At 41.0% G+C, this 23,275-nt stretch overlaps 2 protein-coding genes across 2 annotated transcripts in view; one reads left to right on the forward strand and one right to left on the reverse strand.

The window, feature by feature from the left end:
• LOC311587961 (C-type lectin domain family 2 member D2-like) overlaps positions 1 to 3,921 on the reverse strand; it is a 101,764-nt gene extending 97,843 nt beyond the window's left edge. The window contains exon 1 of the mRNA XM_084765295.1: positions 3,665 to 3,921. Within this exon, the coding sequence (XP_084621421.1) occupies positions 3,665 to 3,680 (16 nt within the window). The 5' untranslated portion in view covers positions 3,681 to 3,921. The remainder of the gene's footprint in view (positions 1 to 3,664) is intronic.
• A 113-nt stretch (positions 3,922 to 4,034) lies between these two features.
• On the forward strand, positions 4,035 to 21,240 carry LOC311588636 (C-type lectin domain family 2 member E-like). The gene is made up of 5 exons (XM_084766503.1): positions 4,035 to 4,099; positions 12,425 to 12,553; positions 14,503 to 14,666; positions 19,244 to 19,350; positions 20,951 to 21,240. Exons 2-5 carry the CDS (start codon positions 12,430 to 12,432, stop codon positions 21,051 to 21,053), a joined length of 498 nt encoding a protein of 165 aa, XP_084622629.1. The 5' UTR covers positions 4,035 to 4,099; positions 12,425 to 12,429; the 3' UTR covers positions 21,054 to 21,240.
• The last annotated feature ends 2,035 nt before the right edge of the window (positions 21,241 to 23,275 follow it).

The raw sequence follows: 23,275 nt of genomic DNA on the forward strand, positions 1-23,275 counted from the left end.
ACAAAAACAGCCTTCACATAGTGCACAAAAGGTTATTGCAACAATGCATGACAAAAATATATTTCCTTTTTTTTTTTTTAGGACTAAAGATGGCTCTGAGCTTTTCAAACCCTCTGAGTTCACTGTCGCGCTAGTCAGGCAGCCTTACAGAAGTTTCGGTGGAAGTTGCTACTTCTTTCCAGAAACTTTCATTCTTACAAGGTTTGAGAAGGCCTGGCAGCTACAGTTGTTTTGCTTTTAGGTTGATTTCCAAATTACAGTGAAACTTCCTTTGCCGTCCCACCGTGGCATAAGAGAAAAGTGTATGAAGTTGATGTGATTAAAAATCACCTTTGCACCGTCAAATTCTAAAACATTTCTCGGTTCTCTTTATTTACTTTACAGGACATCACATTCCTCTTGTCACAATCCCTCACCAAATATTTTATGTGCTGAAAGGGTGGGTGGCTTCAGAACCGGGCGGGCAACAAATCATTGGCAGCCTCCTTGGTGCGTCCAGGTCAGCTGATTGAAAACCCGCCCCTAGCTCAGTCTCCGTCTTCCACAGGCCTCCCTGATTGATTCATTGCTTATCGAGAAGATAGGTGCTGCAGAGCCCCCATGAAACTGTTGTCTGCGGAGGAGCCCACCTTCCCAGATTGCCCGGAAGAGGAAGAAGACCACAGTATGTACTTACTGAAATGTTAACTAAGTTAAAGGGAGAGAGGGGAGCTTCTTTAGGAGAACTGAACCTCACTCTTATTACCCTGCCAGGGTGAGGCTGGGGCCACCATGAGGACCTGTGAAGCGGGTAGGAATGCACCACTGCATCTCTGTGATATTCGATTATGCCTATGCCGTATGTTAATTAAACGTGTTTGGGGAAGAGCAGCCAGCAGCGAACTTGTTAGTGCACTGGGAATTTGTTGTTAGCTAAATTACCGAAAGTGCAGCGCGCGCGCGCGTGCGTGTGTGGGTGCGTGCGTGCGTGTGTATGTGTGTGTGTGTGTGTGTGTATTGACGGAAGTAACCCCTAAGGCGCTAGTGGCCTGTTGTGGGTGTTGGGTTTGATTGAACAAGTTCCCCATCAGAGTTTATTTTCCTCAATCTTTCATGCCCGTTTGGAATGTCTGTGAGTTTCCCACAGGCTTGATGGCCCTGCATTCGTTCTTGTTTTGTTGTTTTGTTTTTTGTTTTGGGTTGGTTTTTTTTTGTTTTGTTTTGTTTTTTTGTTTTGTTTTGTTTTTTTTTTTTTGTTTTTTTTTGTTGTTTTTTTTTTTGTTTTTTGTTTTTTTTTTTTGCTTTTGCGAGACAGGGTTTCTCTGTGTGTAGCCTTGCCTGTCCTGGACTCACTTTGTAGACCAGGCTGGCCTCGAACTCTCAGAAATCCACCTGCCTCTGCCACCCCCGAGTGCTGGGATTAAAGGCTTGCGCCAACCCACTGCCTGGAATTCATTCTGGATTCTGAGATCCCTGCTGCTGCAGGGAGAAGTGAATGGCCCTTCTGCGTTTGTAAAGTAATGTTGGTGTCTGGATTTCCGAAGGATTGTCTAGAGGACTTTGGACATGCCCAGGCATCCAGTGCACACCTAATGTGCCCTCCTTCACTCTCCTTTCCCGACTCCCACAGCCTGTGGCGCGCTCCGCCCCCTTCACCAAACTTCCTGGCTGTAGGAAATGCCCCCCCTCCCTTAGGACACTGGTATACAGTCTCCAGAACAATCTGGGTCCTAGTGCTCACTATTGTATCCCGAGTTTTTCAGTAGGTTGGGGACGGGAGATTGATACCACCCCAAGTCCATCTCCTTGAAGCAGGTGTGGGTCTCTCCACCTGAAAGCTCTGCCCGTGAGTTGTGGCTTAGGCTGCCTGGTACCAAGTCACACACTCCTCACAGTAAGCCAGCAGCCCTGCTGTGCTGGCAAAAGTTACAGAAGTAAAGATTTCCTTTGTTCTTCAGACTTTTCTACCGGCTAAAAAATGGCAGCCAAGCCCTCACAGCAAGGTCCACAGTCTACAAAGCGTCTGACTTCAGTGAAAATTGCTCTAACTGCTGTCTGCCCACCGGCTCTCTAGATCTCACCGCAGCTGCTGTGATGTTTTCACCTGTGACGTTTTCACCTGTGACTAATACCGAAAGAGAACGCCCATTGAGTAATACCACTGTTCCTTAAGTCAGCCGAGTGCTTCTGAGGGCTTAGAGGCTAGATAAATACTCTGAAGGCCATTAAGAGAGCCTATGACTAAGCAATAAAGATGGTGAATTTCCAAGATGGCGGCTTTTTCATCATCTTCCGGACCTAAGACCAAAGCCTGGCTGCTTAAAGCAACAGCCTGGCAAGCTTTATCTCCCCCCCCAAATCCAAACAGTTCAAGTTCAGAGAAAATGTGTTTTTTGATTGACACATTAAAATTAACATACATGTTCATTGTTTCATTATGGTAAATATATTCAAAATCCCCTCAGCTACTTTTAGACACACTGTACGTTATCGTGCGCTCTATTGATCCTACTGGGCCTTTGAACGCCAGATCTGACCTCACTTTATAGTAAATTTTGTCAACTTCTGTCCTATTCCCCACAAGCCCCGGTAAGAGATATTTGTACTTGATTGTGTTTTGTAACACTGTATGCTGTAGCAATCACATGGAACACACCTCCCATCTATCAGTGAATAAATGGGGGGAAATTGTGGTGCACGCTCCCATATATATAATGGAATGCTATGTCCCAATAAGAGAGGATGGAACGATGTGTTTTGTGACATGTGTGAACCTGGGTGACATGTTGACAGAAATTAGAGGAGCTCACAAAAATCAGACAGGAATTTACATTATTTTCTTCGATTTGGAAAGATTTTTTTTTTAAAGCATGATGCAAAAGTAGAGATCACAATGAAAGGACTCCTTTAAAGTGTGAAGGAGTTTAGAAGTCTGCCAAGATTTTCTTTCTATAGGGAGTGTAAGGAGACGTGAGGAGTAGAACATAGGAAACTAGATTCCTCACATACTGTGAAGTGTTGGAGCTGGAAACGGGCACAAGAGAATTTATTATACTATTTTCTATAATGTATATAACCAGAAAGAATGAAGGTTGAGAGTTTTGAGTGGACTCAAAGTCCAAAGGCCACAGCTTAGTGCTTAAAGCCTTCCAATCTTACTTCTCCTTCTCCTCGGTTCTTAGTGTAATAGAGGTTTTCAGGTGTTTTAGATGTGTGAAAATGAGCACATTATAATGGTTAAAGTCAGTGGAACCTTTGTAAAAGGTATAATTTACTGAAGTAAAATTAGCTCACTTGGTAAACATTTCCTTGAATTTAGAAAACATACAGTCGTACATTCTTCGTTGAGACATATAGGGCTGGAGACTTGGCTCAACCATCAAGAGCATTTATTGCTCTGACAGAGGACTGGGGTTTGATTCCTATCAGCCATATGGTGGCACATTTACCCACCCCTAACTCCAATTCTAGGGATACAACACACGTTTCTGAACTCCCTTAATACTAGGCATATAGTACACATACATACATACATACATGTGTGCAGACAAAAAAAAATCATACACATAAAACAAAGTCTAAAACAATACTTTTAAAAGGATAGATAGGCCCCCTCCCCTCGCCCAGTTTCCCACTTCCTGTTACAGACACTCTGTCCCTCTGCCCCCAGCCCTTAAGCACTCACTTTTGCCCAGTGCCATGAAATGGATCAATGAAGCCCAGACGTCCCATTTGACTTCTTTCACGTGGCCGAAGCATCGCTCTCTGCTCTTCACTCCCAGTGCAGTGCTGATCAGTAGTGTGTCAAATACCTACACTGCTGGCTGCGTTCTAAGAGAGAGTCCACAGCAACACTGACATGGGAGCGATGCTCTGAATTCAGAAGTCCGCAAGCATCTCACCATCAAAGATTGTACAGAGAGGAGTTAAGAAAAGCTGGCAGGAAACTTGTAAGTGAGAGGAGGAAATGAGCTATGCTTTTTTTTGGGGGGGGGGGGGAGGGTCTCTTCTCAGAGTAAACAGGATGGAGACGGTTTCCGGTAGCTCACTGCGCATACGCTTGCTGGCAAGCTTAGTGTAAGGACTTTTTGGATCAGAAGACCTTGGAACATTCAGCCTGGTAAAGTGGCACGAAGAAATGGGCGAGTGCGGGCACATGGTCCAACTTGTTGACTGTGTTGAAAGAGGGTTTACCTTGTCATCAGCCTGAGGGTATTGGAATGGTTGCAAATGTTCCATTTTTTATAGTGATTCTCTATAGTGACATAGTGATGTATAGGAGCCACTGCAAGTATTCACATAACGGTTTCTTTTTCTTCCCTTGAAACTTAAAGGCAGGCTCTCCTTTCAAGTGTGGGGATATGTGGGTGGGATGGAAGCATGGCACCATACTGTATATTATTGTACATGTTCGTAGTGCCTGCACAATTTTGCCTTTCTAAAAAAAAAAAGAAGAAGAAGAAGAAAGAAAAGTGTTACATCTATATCAACATTTCACCTTGCTGTTATATAGACAGAGATTTTGCTCTTGAATCTAAGATGATTTTGGCCCAATGCAAGTTCAAGAATATTGTCCTTCACTTTTCTGAAGATCAAATGACTTCACAATATTAAGGTTCATGCTTGGGTCTACAGTCCATCTTGAGTCCTGCGATTAGCAGACGTGCACCAAGTTGTTTCAGTAACACATCCCGGAGTGATGCTGTCCTTTCCCTGTCTGAAAACTGTCCATCTCTGCAACACATCTGCTGACTGTGTGTGTCTGACATTCTGGAGTCCTTTTTTCTGTTCTTGCTAGCACCAGACCTTTTATTCCTCTTCCCATGAGCCACGAGATTAGGCAGTGTGATCTCTCTGATTTGGACCTCTTCTTTTTCAGAATCATTTTTGGAGTATTGTATATATTTTTTTAATTTCATAGTACTTTTCATATAATTTGGTGCTGTGATTTTTTTTTCTGAAGACAATGGCTCCTTCAGGAAGTAGAGCTAGGCTGCAATTATAAACGTATTCAAGAATTGTTGACATATGAAAAATATTGAGTGTTACAGTTTATTATGTATTTAGACCTGCCTTGATTTCTTTCATTTTTTTATTTTCAAAAAATTTATGTGTATGAACATTTGGCCTGCGTAAGTATCTATGCACCATTTGTGTTCCTATTACCCACCAAAAGGAGGGAAGTGCATCACATTTCTGAACCAAGATGAGAAAAGGGTGTCAGATTTTCTGAATCTAGAATTACAAAGGTCTGTGAGCTGCTTTGTGGGTTCTGGAATTGAGCCCAGGCCTTCTACAAGAGCAGCATTCTTTTTTTTTTTTTCTTTTTTTTTCTTTTTTCTTGTATGAAGGAGATGTATTGTGGAAAAGGGAGAAGGGGGAGAAAAGTGGAGGGCACCCATGACAGAGAGACAGAGAGAAACAGAGAAAGAAGGACAAACAGAGGGAGAGAAACTGAGAGAGAACAAGACGCTAGTGGGTCCTTTTTATTCAGCACACACTTGGTGCACATCTGGCAGTGGCTGGTGATGACATCAGAGGTTGCTGGGTCCCTGAAAGGCAGGCTAGTGGGAACGCCTGTAAGATAACACGCCTCCATTACTGCTTAATTAAAAATGACAAACTTAATGAGGGGTGGTGAGGCAGGCATGAGGATCTTTTGTTCAAAAAAGGCTGACGTCAGAGTGACAACATCCTTGGGAAACCTAAGAGAATCCGGGGAGCTGGCGAAGTCCTGAGAGAGCTGGCTGTTTAACTGCTGTCCAGGATCCGTGAGAATATCTGTGGCAAGGAAGGAAAATGTGGTTCCTGATGATGGAGTCTGTGAGGTTAGACTGGAGCACCCGTGGGCAGTTAGTTGCCCTGGCACTGTCTTAGAAGTAGGAAACATCAGACAGGATACACGCAGAAGACAAAGTAGATTAAGGAGAAAATTCTTTTCTTTTCCTTCTTTCTTTTTTATTTATTTTGTTGTTGTGCACATTTGAAACTTCTGGGCCCCCATGAAAAACTGTACCTACCAGAATAATGGGTAAGAGGGGAGGACATCCTATTGAAACTTTAGGTGTGAGAAGCCTGGGAGAAAGAGGAAATGGAAGGATCCAGTGGGTCCTGGAAAACTACAGGAGAGTCTGGGCCCTGGGGTCCTCCGCAAACTGTGGCAACAGCCAAGGAAAAAATAGGCAGTAAAAACCTTGAACCCCTACCCGGACTAGCCGATGGACATTCTCCACTGTTGAGTGGAGAAGGAGATCTAACTCTCACACAAACTCTGGTGCCCCATATTTGATCATGTCCCTTGGATGGAGATGCCTGGTGGCACTCAGAGGAAAGATAATAGGTCACCAAGGAGAGACTTGATACCGTATGAGCATATTCAGGGGGAGGAGATCCCCCTCAGACACAGACATAGGGGAGGGGAGTAGGGGGAGGAAGTGGGAGGAAGGGAGGGATGGGAGGATACATGGGATGGGCTAACAACTGAGATGTAATATGTATAAATTAATAAAAATGTATTAAAAAAAAAAAAAAAGAAACTTCTGGGCCCATGGTTTTGGTAGTTGGGGGAGGGAAGTCCCAAAACTAGGGAAAAGGGGAGGAATCCCACCCTCTGAAATGAGCAATAGGTGGGAAACTTAGGCTGGTGGCTGGCAGTACCTATCTGTAGTTCATTTGACCCGAGAGGTGGATTCAGGTGGATTTCCTGGAGCTTACAAGAATTCTTTTTAAGTTTACAAGGAAGATACGTTTTTAGACATGTTAGCATCACCACTGTAGTCTGCAGTGAGATACACACTGTAGAAAAGGGCAGTAGACACACGTCTTTGTGTCATAGCATCGCAGAGACTTGGGAAATGATTTTGGTTTAACAGCACAAATACTCTTTAAGGTGAGCTCAAGGAAGACAGAAGCCTTCCATGAAATAGAAGGGACAAAAGCTCATTTGATCTTGATTTTTCAGTGTGATTACATATCATGAACTAGTAACTTCTTCCCTCTACCCAGAAGACTGGATGCACTTAAGTCTAGCTCAATGAGAAACAACTTTAAAGTCTATACCTAAAAGACAAACCAAAGGATTTTTAAAATCTTGAGCTTGGAACTATGATAGTGGATGTATAGTGAAAAGTTTTTTTTTTTTAACCAGAGTTAGATTAATAAACCAGAGCTTCAGCGATTAATGTCAAAGCTCTGAACAGTCTTAATACAGCAGTAGTACAGCAACAGGAAGGAATCTGAAGCATTTTCCATCCCTTTTGTATCGCTTTCTTATAACTATCTAGGCCTGTGAGCAGGACAACCCTGTTTGCCTTTTAAATAAGAGAGATCTAGTAGTTAGTAGTTCTAACTAGCTAATGAATTGACTAATAAGATACATGCTGAACCACCTTAGGGTGAGGAGCTAATTACTTGTTCTCTAGATGTCAAGCTACCATTAGCTGAGCCATCAATGTGATCAGAGACCTGAGAGGGATAAACTGTAATCTAAATGAATCTATGTGTCAATCAAAATGACAGAGGTGACTAGTCAGTCCATAATCCACTACCTAGACAGTTGTTCCTGTTTCCTGGGGTCTCTGTGTCAGTACAGGCAGGAACAGTCTGGCCATTAGGCATTGAAGATGAGATGTTTCTGTGGAGAAAGAACATAGAAGAAACTTGACCTCACCTCATTTTCAGAAACATGAGACAATAACTCTCTGAGTGTCCAGATTGTCCACAGTTCAGGCCAGGCCCTAGCATCAGGTGAAGCATTGGGACCATCTGCCCAGTGGTTAGAGGACCACAGTCTAGGGTTGAAGTCATCTATAATTGTGACCAAATCTTCTGAGAGACCTTGGGAGTTACTGATAGGATTTGAGTGTCTCTGCATGTCATAATAAACTCAAATATTCAGCAGGTCTCTAACAGACTTAAGGGTTGGCATATTTGACTTAAGCAATCTTTGCCTGTCTTTGGATATCTTCTCTAAACTACACTTTACAAAGTTAAAATGATGTTATGATCTATAGTTATGCCATATTCTGCAGATAAGTGTTTGAGGACGACATCTATCTAAAGCAGAATAGACAAGCTTTCTTGTTCCTAGTTACTTGTTGTTTGACTTTGAAAACATGTACAGGGGGTTAAGTAAAGCTTACTTTTTAATTAGCTGCATCAGTTCTTAGCATGACTACAAATATATTATGTAAGGTGACTGACTATTATTAAAGACTTGGACTTTAGGGTTCATCCCTGTTAGGGTGGAGCCTTAAAATCATAAGCACAGTCTATAAAGAGACTGGAAACTTTAGACCTTTATAATCTACCAGTATAGAGCATAAGTTTCCTGTATGATTTAGTTCATAAAAGCCTATAGCTTATAAAAATCTAAACCTATATCATAGATTGGTAACAGCAAATATAAGGCTAAGTATACTTCAGGAAATAATTTTTAAACTTTTGAGAGTGAAAATAGAGCATAATAACCAAGTCTAAACATTGTAAACAATTGAATGTCTCTAGAATTAATATATCCCAACTTAAAAGTATCTTTGGAATCATGTCAAATAGTTGAAGATTATCTAAGCACAAGATTTCAACTACTAATCCCATTAAGAGTTTTACTATACCTTCTTTATGACCCTGGACTTCAAAAACATGTCTAGGTATGAAAAAGTGTGAACAGTAACCAGTTTCCATAGTTGGCAATATAGTAGAATAGTATAAAAACAACTTTAAAATTATATTTGGTTTCTTGAGTTCTTTATATATTTTGGATATTAGACCTTTGTCAGATGTAGGGTTGATGAAGATCTTTTCCCAGTCTGTAGGCTGTCGCTTTGTTCTCTTGACAGTGTCTCCAGCCTTACAAAAGTTTCTCAGCCTCACCAAACCAAATAACCCAATTGAGAAATGGGGCTTGGAACTAAACAGAGAATTCTCAACAGAGGAATATCAAATGGCTGAGAAACACTTAAAGAAATGCTCAACCTCCTTAATCATCAGGGAAATGCAAATCAAAACAACTCTGAGATTCCATCTTACACCCATCAGAATGGCTAAGATCAAAAATTCAAGCAACACCACATGCTGGCGAGGATGTGGGGAGAAAGGAACACTCCTTCATTGCTGGTGGGAATGCAAACTAGTACAGCCACTTTGGAAATCTATCTGGTGCTATCTCAGAAAACTGGGAATAGGGCTTCCTCAAGACCCAGCTATTCCACTCCTTGGAATATACCCAGAAGATGCTCCAGTACACAACAAGAACATTTGCTCAACCATGTTCATAGCAGCTTTATTCATAATAGCCAGAACATGGAAACAGCCTAAGTGTCCCTCAGTAGAAGAATGGATAAAGAAACTGTGGTACATATACACTATGGAATACTACTCAGCTATTAAAAACAAGGAATTCCCAAAATTTGTGGATAAATGGATTGAGCTAGAAATGATCATAATGAGTGAGTTAATCCAGAAGCAGAAAGAGTCAAATGGCATATACTCACTTATATCTGCATACTAGCACAAGGGGCATATCCCACAAAAGCCTTCACTTACCAGGAAACTGGGACAGAGGGGAGGACATCCTATTGGGACTCTAGATGAGAGAAGCATGGGAGAATAGCAAAGTAGAAGGATCCAGAGGGTCCTAGAAACCTACAAGTAGAATATTACGATAGGCAGATTTGGACCCAGGGGTCCCGCTCAAACTAAGGCACCAGCCAAGGACAATACAGGAGGTAAACTTTAAACCCCTACCCAGATCTAGCTAATGGTCAGAACAGTCTCCACACTTGAGTGGAGAGTGGCATATGACTTTCTCACGTACTCTGGTGCCTCACCTTTGACCATGTCCCCTGGAGGGGGAGACCTTGTGGCACTCAGAGGAAGGAAAGCAGATTACCGAGAAGAGACTTGATACCCTATGAGCATATACAGGGGGAGGTAATCCCCCTCAGGAACATTCATAGGGGAGGGGAATAAGGGGAAAATGGGAGAGAGGGAAGAATGGGAGGATACAAGGGATGGGATAACCATTGAGATGTAACAAGAATAAATTAATAATAAAAAAATTAAAAAATAAAAAAATGGAAAAATTTTATGTGGATATTATACCATATCAATTGGCCAGAAAGCCTAAAGGTGAACCCCAAGCATAAGTAGCTGGTTGGTGGCAAGGGAAAGAAACAGCATCCATGCATGCATCCAAGAACTAGCAAAGACGTAAGTGTTACACATGTATTTTAAATTAGCCTATTAATCTAAATAGACATTTATAACCTTGAAAGTTTACAACCATATAAAGAATACTTTGAACCAAGATTCAATCACATATGCAGTATGTTGTAAAAGATATAACTTTGAATTTCTATAAAAACACATACTGATTTAAAATGATATTTGTGGCTTTCTTAGCCTAAAAGAGGATAGGATAACAAACAAGTGAATTCATTAGGACTAAGAAGTTTTATAATTGATCCTTTATGCCACATGTTCATCTTAAGATGGTAGAGACACATGGCAGGTTGTGAGTCTTCCGTCACAGGCCCGGGGGGGAGGAATAGGGTGAAAGAGGGAGGAGGAACCTGAAGATAAAAGTGAGGGGCTAACAAACTGGATGTAATCTCTATAAATTATTTAAATAATAAAAAAGAATGTAAATCAAAAAACACCTGTGTTTCTATAAATGTAACAAACACAAATACATATTCTGAACAAGAGCTTGAACTTAAACTTTAAACATCATACCCAGTGAGCAAACAGCAAAATTATGTGAGTATTAGGAAGTAGAGGAACTTCCTCAACGCTACAAAAGTTATCAATTAAAAACAAAAACTATAAATCCAACTGCAGTTTGCTTCATTCTCAATAATGCTATTGCAAATGCTTTCTCAGCTATCAGGAGCAAGAGTAGGATGTCTGCTCACTACTTCAGGTTTTCTTAGGAGGTACTGGCCAGGGCAACAAAATAGGGTCATGTGGCTGAAGAATGCTCTTCAGAGGACCCCGGGTTCAAATCCCAGGACCCACCAGGTAGCTTACAAACTTGTACAACTCCATTTCCAGGGGATCCACTACCCTCTTCTGGCTTCTATAGGCAGCAGGCACTTATGTGATGCACAATCATGCAGGCAAAACAGTCAGGTACATAAAATGAGTTTCTTAAAGAAAGAACTGATTTTCACCTCTTAGAAGCAAATGAAAGTGTTTCTCATCACAGATGGCATGGTTCTAACTACATAAAAACTCTAATAAATCTACCAATGACTGTAAAACAAGAGTTTACAAAGCTGCAGGACTGAGTGCCAGCATGGAAAAACCAGTTACATTTTCCTGTCAAATGGAAATGAATATCTGAGATGTTACCATTTACAGTCATGCCAAAACTATAAAACTATAAATCTAAAAAGGCATGTTCATAATCAGCATAAGAAAAACTATATACAAAATTATGAAGAAACCAAGAGAGGGTTAGAGAGTTGACTCAGTGGTTATGAGCACTTGCTGCACTCTCTGTCATGGGCACCCTTTCCTTTATCCCCACTTCCTCCTTTCCCAAAAGAAATCTCCTTCATACCAAATCTGTTGTTGAATGGCATATTAATCATTACCATAACATTGGTGCTGTGAAACTCTGTGGCTTTCCTGTTGTCTTGGCATTACCAACGTCCCTCCCACCCCCGCCGGCAACAGACTTGCTTTCTCTCCTGGGCCTTCTCATAGGTCTAAGCCACGCACCAGGACCCTGTTTCCAGCTTGCTGTCACCTTGCTTTCTGCTTACCAATCGCTCACCACTCCACCCACCACCAACAAACAGTTAGGTGAGCTTCACCTGTCTCCAGTCCAGCATCTTTGGAGCTGCAACCTTGCAGGTTCTTTTAAGCCCTGCTGTGCCTAAACGTCTTGTCTGTAAGTTGCAACAGGGCAGGGCAGGGCAGAACCAGGGTCTACAATACATCCACATGCACCTTTTCTGCTGCAAGCAGCGGCCCTCAGGAACAGGGTTTCTCTCCCTCTGTCTTTCTGTCTCTCTCTCTCTCTGTTTATTGAATTATTTCTGTTTTTCTCTTTTGTTATTTTTGTTAATATGTCTAATTACACCGATGTGTTTTCTGTAATGTTTCCATAACTCCTAACCAGGACACTTTCATGGAGCCAAACCCAGATTTTTGCTCTTGTTGCATTGCGCTGTGTTCTTCGTTCCTTTTGTTTCTTACTCTTTCATTATTCATCCTTAATTCAATAACTAGAAGACTTCCTGGCTGAAGTCCTGTTTCCATTCTCCCTAGTCTTCTTTCTACTGTGGACACCCTTTATGGACCAGGGCCTTCTTTGAAAGGGTTTATAGTACCGCTTCAGGAACTTGTAGCCGATTGTAAAGTGGAGTTTTGTGGTAAGTTTATTTTATGTTCCTTAAGAAGTTATTGGATTTGGCATTCTTATATTCATATTTTCCAGGTAAAATGCTCCAAGGAAAATATCTCACCATCACCTCCCGTGTGTCTCCTGTTAAGCTCTACTGCTGCTATGGGGTGATCACGGTCCTCACTGTAGCTGTAGTTACACTTTCTGTTGTTGCTTTTTCAGGTAAGTGACTTTTTCTCCAAATTCTGCAGCATTCTGTGCATATCCACATTGTCAGTAAATACTTACTGACCCCAGGGAACCAGGCACTGTGGGAAGGGCTCTAGAGAAAACACACTGGAAATTCCTGTCCTCTGGGAACTTAGGGAGATGCAGTGAGGGAACAGCACAGGCTGTGGTGTGCACAGGAGGCCAGGCTCAGCATCCCGGGGAAGTTGACATCAGCAATCTCTAGCATGGCAACCATGGCTGGAACATATTAAATGGCACATATATGAAGTAAGCGGTTTACAGGTTTTTAACTGTAACCTGTTAAGAATAGATAATAACATCTTGTGCCACCTCCCTAACATGCATACCATCTATATTACCTACAGTCTGCATGTGGTAGTAATATTCTATAAATTATAGACAGACAGGCTATATAGAGAGACTATGTCCCAATCAATCAATCAATAATAAAATAATGTCCATAAGGAGGTTCTTTGATCTTCATCCCCTTCTCTGAGGTAGGTTGGGTGTTGCCAGGAGTTAATCTGTCTTATTGTCAAAGAATCCTTAAAACAATAAAAAGATCTTTAAATGCCATATTCTAAAGGACTCTGAGGTTTTTGAAGATTTTAACTATTTTACATTACCTGTCTATAGAATCATACCTATCTGTTATACTTAGGATATATATTCTTGTGATATAAATAGACTAGTAATTGACATGACCATGATTTTATCAATTGACCATTAACTTGTCTAACTTACTTATACTAAGCAGCCTGAAGTAGCACTTTCAAAGTATTGGAGGTAAACCTTGTGTTCTACTGGAGTAGTGTGGGTATAATACCTCCTATTAGAGTAGAAATATATATATATAATGTGTGTGAAGAATAATCTTAAATTTGAATTCTATGCCAATGTATCAGAATTAAACTTATTTTGCATCAGTATACAGATTTCTATACCAATGAACTAAAAACTGGGCAAAATGTCCTTGTTTTGACCACTGACAGATTTCTGCTTATAAATAGGCAAATTTGGATGCAGGCAGTCGACAGCCAAACTCTGTCAAGACAGGGTAACCAAGTCCTCAATAGTTCCTGCTTCACAAATATGTCTGTCAGATATACTGGGCCAGAAAGCTGAAAATGATGCTCCAGTGTTATAGAGAGTTATGAGTTCAGGTAGCAAACTGTCTGTGTCATTTTTTTTTCAATTAGGAAGCTGCTAACCTGCACTTCCTTTTTACTCAGGTAATTAATTTTATTCCTTCTCAAGTCTCTGATGGGGTTGAAAACCAAATAGTTTAGTTTCACAATTGAGCTTACTTGTTTAGGGTTTAAGATGTTTTTAAGTCTAGATAGATGTTTTAAGTTGATAATGATGAGATATGATAGATATTGATTTACATTCAGATTTTTAGACTCCCCAAGATAGGAAAATGTTTTATTCAAGGTTGCCAAATACAAATAGCCAAAACACTATGAATGTAGCATTAATATAATCCCTGATTGTTTCATGTTCTTCTTGCTGTATGTAGTTTATTCTATATATGGTAATAATATAAATGTATGTGTAAAAAATAAAATATTTTAAAAATAATAAAATACTTGTTAATATTTTATAGTACATCAATTAATATTGCAAATACACCTGACAATTTCTATTACATTGTTTTTATACTATACGTGTTCATTGCATGGCTTGGATTTCTCTCACAGGGCCCAATATGAATATCTGTATGTTAAAGAAATATAAATAAATTTTCCAGTTTTGGATGAAAACTGCCAACAAGTCTTATTTATGTCACCTAAAGTAATAAGAGGTCCCCAGAAATAGTTCATTAAGTTAGATTAAAAGTAGCCATAGCACAAATACTACCTCAAAAGTGAGCTAAGAATCAGAAGACAAGGCATGGAAATACTACTTCATTGTATTTAATTATACCATCTTCACTCCAGTGGAAAATAAAGAAGTCATCTGTGACACATGCCCAAGAAACTGGATTTCATTTGGAAAGAAATGTTATTATTTTTCTGAAGACATAAGAAACTGGACAGACAGCCAGACCTCCTGCATGGCGTTAAAGGCCGAACTCACTCTGCATGAAAGCCCAGAGGAACTGGTAAGAACTGTCTAGAAACCGGTATTTGTTTGTGTTTCTGTTGAACATGTTTATTTCCATGAGTTGAGGAACTTGAAACTGAAGCTTTAGGAAGGATCCCACTCCAGGCAGGATGAGGGACAAGGCGTACATATGTGTCATGCATTAGTGTTTCACCTGTGCCTGGGGCCCTGAGACATTCCAGAAACAGTTTTCATGTAATTTTTGTAGTCAGCTTGAAGGGTCAGACCTAGTGTTTCCATTCCACTTAGGCATTTGACTATAGAAGTTATTGTTTGTGTGACAGAGTTTTCCTGGGGAGATGTAACACACACACACATACACACACACACACACACACAGGCACACACAGTGTTATGAATCTGAAATTGCTCAGATATTCACCATGACCATGAATAAATTTTAATAAAAAAGAGGCTTTATTAAATACTGGTGCCAGATACTCATGGCACCAGGACTGTAATTAAGAGCACTTCCAACGTGCAGTATCTGTTCATATCAACCCAAGGCTTATAAAGTCAAAAGCCACAGGACTACATGTCTGTCTCTGTGTAGCCAGGGTCTAATTTTTAACATATTAGTTGTTCTACTCACCGAGCAGAGTAAGCAAATTTAATTACAAAAGCATTACAAACAATTATCTTGCAAGAACAGCAAATTTTACACAATCGGTCAGTTTCAGAGTAGTCTTCAATGTCTCAGGGGGAAAGGGAGGAAGTGGGCTGCTAGGGTGCAGCCTGTACAAGCCAGGGGCTAACATGTTAGAGGCATGTTTTGCTTTTTGGTCTCTCAAGCATAGGAAGTCTAGACCCTAAATGTAGTGTGAACCATCACATCCTCCCTTGAGTTGTAGCCTGAGTTAAATCCCAACTCTGTGCTGGACTCTTGTCGTTGCTAACGCTGTATGATAGTCTCTGGTGCAGGGCAACTAGTTCTCTTTGGACCTAGTGTTCCAGCCTTTTATTGGGGATAAAAGGTGATGTTCTCTCGTAATTGCTTCTTAGTTAAAATACTAGGGCACTGATGTCAGTGACCATGACAACAACCAGCATCCACGCACCTCTGGGCTTTGACCTGGTACACAGCCCTGCACAGCCAGCATCAGGCTTGTGCATCCTCCAGGCACCAGTGGTTTTGCTTCAAGGCAAGGCACAACTTTAAGATGTGGTCTCTGCTCTAGAGCTCCCTCCCTGTGGGACCAGCATTTCTGAAATCTCTATTGTCTTTTCAGGTTTGTTTGTTTGTTTGACATTTATTATCTTTCTACTGTTTTGTTTGGGAGCCCTCTTTTAGAAATTTTAGAAATTTTAATTGGAACTCTTAGTCCAGGAGCCTTTTTCTATGAGAGGATTTAAGACTAAGCCTACCTACAAACCATTGCATGGAACATTTTAGCACTATCTGGCAGCAAAAATTGTTTTTATTGAGTTAAAAATAACAAAGAGGAAGTAACCTATGGGTGAGGGAGAAGTTTGTCAACCACAGTGACAGATTTTCAGTTGCTTTACCAAAAACAAAATGTTTCAAGTTTTTGGTGTTTATAGTTGTGACCCCAACTCTTTAGCTTTTTCAGTGAAGTGATATTTAATTTTAGCCTGGGACATGAAGTTTTTGAGACTTTATCATTATCATTGTTATTACCTAGAAAAATGTACCTCTTTGTTGTCTTTTTCTGTCCAAAATCTTGGCCAGGTTCTGTCTCATGACATTGAACCTCTCTTCATCTTTTTATGTTTTAGTTTTAATCATAAGATACAACTAGGGATCCAGTCCCTGCTAGTGATTGTCAGATTGGCATCAAAAATCTGAAAATTAGCAAGCCATCCTAAGTCAGGAGGTGACTTGGGCCCTTTTTTGTTTGTTTGTTTGTTTTTTCCTTTCTTTTTTCTTTTTACCTTCAAATGGACTTTCAGACCTAGTCCCTTGTTTGAAGCAAAAACTAAAATTAGCAAAACTACTAAAGAATTTCTGCATATATTAACTGACAACATCTCTGGTTTGATGAATGCAGACTCAATGAATTTGAGGACACTTAAGGTTAAACATTTTGGTTTAATCTATGACATTTGAAATACAGCTAGAACCCAGAAGACTTGTTATGCAGCTTCTTTTTTCAACAGAGCAACAAGTTACTGATGATAGTAAATCAAGCCTCATCTATATTATCTTAGTTGAGGAATCAAAATTCTTAAAGGCTTCTATTCATATCTTTAATTATTATAGACCCTTAGTGTTGCTTCCCATTTTTTTTTGGTTGTTCAGGCTTTTAATCAAAGAACACTAAAAAGATAAAGAAGATAATTGCCTATCTATAAAGCTTTTTAATTTTTAAATTTTTGCATATAAGTATAAGTAAGTATAGCTTTAAGATTTTATTCATTAAGTACATGTTGCTTTTAAATCTTTTATACTTTGTTTTTATTTAATTTTTATTTTTAAAATATGACATATTATTATTTTATTATCATATAAAATGTATGTGTGATGTGTATGATATATAAAATATGATAATATGTTTTATTATAATATAAAATTATATTTTAATCCAAAATATTTTGCCATTTATTTCTGTCTCCTTAGTTGGTATATATCATGTGGTTCCCTTAACTAAGGTGGTGGTAAAGTTACATAGTTGTTATTTATAAGCATCCACTTTTTAAAAACAAGAGTCAAATCTAATTTCACACACAGTATGTTATAATAGGATACAGCTTATACAATGTAGGGGCTCACAAATGAGAGGCACCATTTTGCTTTTTGGTCTCTCGAGCACAGTACATCTTAATTCTAAATATAAAGTAACTGTCACAACACAACAGACAGACATATAAGAGAGTGCACACTACTCATCCCAGAAAGAGAGTGTTGATCAGACCAAATGTAATAATTATAATTATACCAATGTCCAATTTGGTGACTCAATGAGCTTCTCCTTGAGGTTAACATCAGTGTTAAAAGGACTCACCTTCCTTAATTTTTTAGTACTCAGAGATAAAAGGGGGGAAACTCTTTAATGAGCATCAGCTGTAGCTCCTAGCTATTGCCTAAAAGGCCCAGTCCTCATCAGAAATATTCCATAGCTTATCTATGGTTAGACATTGTAATATTCTTGTATACATGACAATCTGTGGTGGTTTGAATGAAAAAGGCCCTATAGGTTTAATCTGAATGCTTGGTTCCCAATTAATGGAACTCTTTGGGAAGGATTAGGGTATGTGGCTTGTTGGAGTAGGTGTGTCACTAGGGATGGGCTAAGAGGTTTCAAAATCTCACACTAGGACCAACCCGTCCCCACTTCCCTCTTCTCTCCCCTCCCCTATCTCTCTCTCTCTCTCTCTCTCTCTCTCTCTCTCTCTCTCTCTCTCTCTGGCTTCAAATCAGGATTAAAATTCTCAGCTACTGCTGTTCCTGCCATGCTGCTCTGGACTAACTTCTGAAACCATAACTAAGCCCCTAATTAAATGTTTCCTGTTTAAGGGTTGCTTGGTCATAGCATCTCTTGACAGCAATAGAACAGTAACTAAGATGCCGTCCTAGGGAGGTTCTTGCCTTCCTCACTCCAAAAGAGACTTTCCAGAGCTGAGCAAGTTTTACAGAATCTGTGATGTACAGGTTTCTGGTTAGAACAGTCTTTTCTTTAGCAAACAGAACTTGCCAGCTAAGCAGACATTTGGTGATGTTTGCTTCTAAGAAGTGTTCTCCAAAAGGAGAGGGTAGGCGGGTTTACAACCCAGGAGCCAGCGGTGCAGCTTTAACTGTTGTCTCCAATCAAAGGCAGCGCCTGCTGTTCCGCTTGCTCACTCCCATGTAACTTAGCATTTCCTAAGTAAGCTTGCTAATCATACTGATAAATGTTGAAGTTTGATGCATTCCTTTGCTTTTCGACAGGACTATGGGTGAGGGGTTATTCACAAGGGGCAGGGATGACTCAAAAGCTGCCAGAAATTCCAGCCCAACACAGTGCTGACTCCCTAAAACCTGCAACCACCCGGGGCTCTCTATCCTCCTGCAGGCAGCTTGACCATCGCCTTGTCTCTCTGCGGTTTGGCTGACCAGAATCTCCTCCACTCCCACTATCAGTTGACTTCTTTTTATGCCGTTGGGGAGGGGCCCTGGAGAACGGACAGAGTTGGTGTTCTCTCAGACAGGTGACTCTTTGTTTGCCTTCTGAGGCTCATGAGCCTCTCCACTCGTGGAGGAATTGTTGAAATCTGAAGGGAATGTTGCAATTCACAGGCTAATATCATGGGACAGCTGTTGTCATGGGCTAATATCATGGCACAGCTGTTGTCCATGGTTGATACATTCCACAAAGGTGAACACTATTGACAGTGGACTAGAGAGACAGGCTTATTCTGGGACTTCGCCAGCTATAGAGGAATGTATCCCTCAGATTAGGTACTGTGGGATTCCAGACATCAAATGGATCCACAGAACTGAGGACTAGTCTGGCTCCATAGCCTATGCGCCCCAGTTACACCCTGTAGCCATCCCTAGAGGAGGCCGTAGGATGGAGAGACTCCATGGTCATCTGAAATTGAGAGACTCCTGTATTTCCTTTCTGTGTTTTATGACAGGCTTTCCTGAAGAGATATGCGGGGGCTTCTGACCACTGGATTGGCCTGCACCGAGAGTCACCAGAACACGCATGGAAGGAAACAGGCAGCGCTGAGTGTAGCAGCTTGTACGTTTTTCAGGCTGCTTTTCCTTCTACTGGGTTCGTGTCATGGTGTGCTTGAGTCGTGGCTATGAACACGAAAGGCTGTGTCATGTGAGGGCAGCTGTGTTGGGAAGGAAGACATGGGGTGTGGCTCAGAGGGAGAGTGTTTGTACTTACAGACAGAGCCGATCCCACCAATCTCCACCTCTGAAAGGACCATTATTAGCACAAGACACCCCAAGAGCAAGTTCTCAGCACAAAAGACATTGTCCCGATGGGAAAAGGACAGAGAACAAGAGACACAGACAGGAGACAGAGACTGAGGAAGAAGGGGAAGGGAACAAGGGAGAGAGGGGAGGGGACTTTGTCCTAGAGAGATAAAGGACTGTCTGTGAATAGAGAGGACATAGAAGTGTCCTAAAGAGAGCCTGGACATGGTGGTGCACTCCTTTAGGGGAGGTGGGAGGCCAGCCTGGTCTACAAAGTGAGTCCAGGACAGCCAAGGCTACATAGAGAAACCCTGTTTCAAAAGCAAAAACAAAACAAAAAAGCGGCCCAAAGGCAGATAGCGGTGTATAAAGGAAAAAGAGGAATCCCCATGTTAGGATGTGTTGGTTTGCTTTGATTGGGCGTGTTAATTAAGATGACCACAGGAGGCTTTTGATTGGTGGACTTAAGTACTTTGATAGGGTAGTCAGCCTCAAGGAAGGAAGTGGCCAAATTGGGAATAGACTTTGGTGGGTTGCTTTAGAATGTAATCTAATGGTTTTTAGCAAGAAACAGGGAACTAGGGGCAGGGAAGCCTGACAGGGGAACATTCGCCATGCTTGGCCCAACTAGAGGCTCTTAGACATCCCCTTAAATCTGAATCTCCCCCACAAGCCCCACAGCCCCTCAAATCTGAGGTTTGTGCCCTTCCGTTTATTAGATACAACTTTAGAAACCCTTTACTTACTGAGATTTCATGTAAAATCTTCATGTGATGGTAGTTTCTGGGGTAGCTCTTGTCCTCTCCCTCGCCAACTTAAAACTTCTTGCTGAGAGAGACAGAACTGCAGACAGGCATTTGGGGTTCTGAAACATCAGGAAGTCCCTGCAGAAGTGCAAGCATGAGGCTCCCCAATTCACTCCATGCAGTACTGCGCCCCTTCACGCTCACAGGCCGCAGGGTCCCTGGGAACCTCCTCGGAAGTGTCATCATCAGAGAGCATCCCAAAAGAGCTCTTGATTGGATAGGAAACATTTCAGTGAGATATTTTGCCTGTTTGGTTTTTTTGAGATGAGGTTTCTCTGTGTAGTCAAGGCTAGCCTCGAACTTGTGTTGCAGAGGATATTGGCCTTGATCGCAGAGCACCGCCTGTGGATATGGCGCTATACCTCAGTGACACACACCTGAGTCTGGTGGTGTGTGCTTCGTGTGCATGAGCAATACATGGCTGATATCCAAGCAAAGGCCTCTGGGATGTAAGACATGGAGTGCTGAAGCAGGATAGCTCTGATGGTGAACTCTTGAATTGCCCTTATCCACGTGAAAAGGTGGAGTAGATGTCCTAGAGATTATGATGGGGTGACAACTGCTGCTATCCACTGTATAAATGTTGCACTATTTCTTGTTGGATTTTAGGCGTGCCATCAGAGGGACTGAAGAAGGTGCCTACCTGAATAATGAAGGAATTAGAGGTGCCAGAATCAATACAGAGAAGAAATGGATTTGTAGCAAGCCATAATTGCAGTTTTTGCTGAACTATTTAATTTTTTATTATTAAATTAAGTTATTTTTTAAAAATAAGATGTATTTATTTATGTGTGTTGAATTTTTGAGTTAGGGTCTCCTAACCTGGAATTTACTATGTAGACCAAGCTAGCCTTGAACTCACAGAAATCTGCCTCTACCTCTGCCTCTGCCTCTGTGTGTTGAGATTATAGGCATATGATACCATGCCTAAGTACTAGGATTATAGGCATATGATACCATGCCTAAGTGCTAGGATTATAGGCATATGATGCCATGCCTAAGTGCTGGGATTATAGGCATATAATACCATGGCTAATTAAAGGGATATTCTTCTAAAAAACAAAAACAGTTGGTAGGAGTATAAAGTAGTGCAGCTACTTTGGGTGAGACTCAGGGTCTCACAAACTCCTAGACACAAACTACCATGTGACCAAGATGTACCACCCCTGTTTTATACTCAACAGATTTTATATTTACTACAGAGAGACTTGTACACCCATTTTAATATCTGTTCCATTCACAATAGTCAGAAATGGAGTCAACCTTGATGTTCATTAAGAAGTGAATGGATGAGAAAAACATGGTATAACAAGCACAATGGAACATCACTCATCTCTAAAGAAAAATGAAGCCCTGACATGTTCAAGTAAACTAGAAAAAAAGTTATAGTTAGTGTGGTACCCAAGATCCAGAAAGACAAACACTGCACATCCTCTCATGCAGATCCTAGCTTGAAATCTCGTTTTATGTGTTTAACACTTAGCACAAGTGGGAGCCAGCAAACTAGAGAGGCATCTTTGTGTTCAGAGAGAGGGGATAATCAGTTGTAATGATAGGAGAGAGTTGCAACAGTGGTGGTAAAAAGCTTAAGCACAGAGAGGCATGGAGCAATGCAGGAGATCAGATATCTGAGGGTGGGGGGAGTGGAGAGGGAGAATCCAAAGTGAGGGATATATGAAAAGTCTTACAAAAGTCTATAATAGAGTCTCACAAGGCAGTTTTTAAAACTATCATTGGAAGAACAGTAGGAAACATGGGATGTGAATAAAACAATGAGGAATTCAGGCAGCTGGGACTATGTAGTCATGGAGCAGGATGAAGGGAGAAGGTGGGTGAACCAAAACTAATAATACATGAAAATGTCTATAAAACCCGCTGTTTGATAAGCTAATGCTAAATATAGCTTAAAAAATAAAAGCATTGGAGTAGGAAATATTTGCATAGGTGGGCAATGTTACTCCCAGAAGAACTGAGTTATTAAATGAAAATTGAAGTGCAAGGGATAGGATACATTCCCATAAATGACTGTTTATAGAGACCAACGAGATCTCCAAAACTACACGGGCTACTGCTATTGTCTTTGATTGCTTCCCAGCACTACATGGTAAGACCCTATTGCTGAAAACCACAGGCTTTGGGTTTAGGACATAGAGAAATCAATGTCAAACCCACCAAGAAACTTTATCCCAGCTGCCCAGCTGTCATATTGCCAGTAGGTGCTGTTCAGGCAGTTGGGGAGAAAAGATAGAACTGGCCTTTCTCAGTATTGGACTTGCATGCTACAACACTGACTTGTTAGGCAAGGTGCGCCCAATGGTGCACTAGTGGCACAACTGTTATCTGATTATGAGCCACACTCTCAGTGTATTTGAAAACTGCTCTACAGAAGGGAACTTTGTGCCTGGTACTACAATCCTGGCCTAAAGTCTGTAGCTAAGGAGGCCCCAGGCTCTAGGATAGAACTTGTCATTGTTATTTTGCTAAGTGGTCATCCTATCAATTTTTCTTCTAAAGATTGCAGACTATACTTAGAACCTTGGGCTTTGTTCAGTCCTGTGTAGATGCTGTATTTAAGCTCTACTTTATTTAGGGTTCCTTAATCCTCTACCTCCCTGTCAATTCTCCAACCCTAAGCAGGAGGGAAAGAAGGTTAGAAGGGAAAAGGGGGCATAGAACTCTCTAAACTTAGTTCTGACTGGTAGGGGTTGTTGGGTTCTTCGGGAAAACAACAATCGTTATCATCAGGATAGCAAGCAGTCCAGAAACAGCAAACAACAAATGCAGAAGGGAGAGCCAGCAGCCTTCTTGCCCTTCTGTCTGTCTCCCTGAAGCCCTTGCCTTTTCTCTCTAAGATCTTGTATTTATACCCTCTCCAAGTCCTCAAGTTAAGCTATCTCCAGCTGACAAAGACCATGCACTACATGACATGGTTAT

Source organism: Acomys minous (genome assembly GCF_964271855.1).
Source record: "Acomys minous genome assembly, chromosome: 17".
NCBI lineage: Eukaryota > Metazoa > Chordata > Mammalia > Rodentia > Muridae > Acomys > Acomys minous.

Coding starts and splice junctions, on each gene's coding strand:
- LOC311588636 (XM_084766503.1), top strand. CDS start 12,430: ATGCTCCAAGGAAAATATCTCACCATCACCTCCCGTGTGTCTCCTGTT. Junction 14,667..19,243: donor ATGAAAGCCCAGAGGAACTG/GTAAGAACTGTC, acceptor GTTTTATGACAG/GCTTTCCTGAAGAGATATGC. Junction 19,351..20,950: donor AGCGCTGAGTGTAGCAGCTT/GTACGTTTTTCA, acceptor GTTGGATTTTAG/GCGTGCCATCAGAGGGACTG.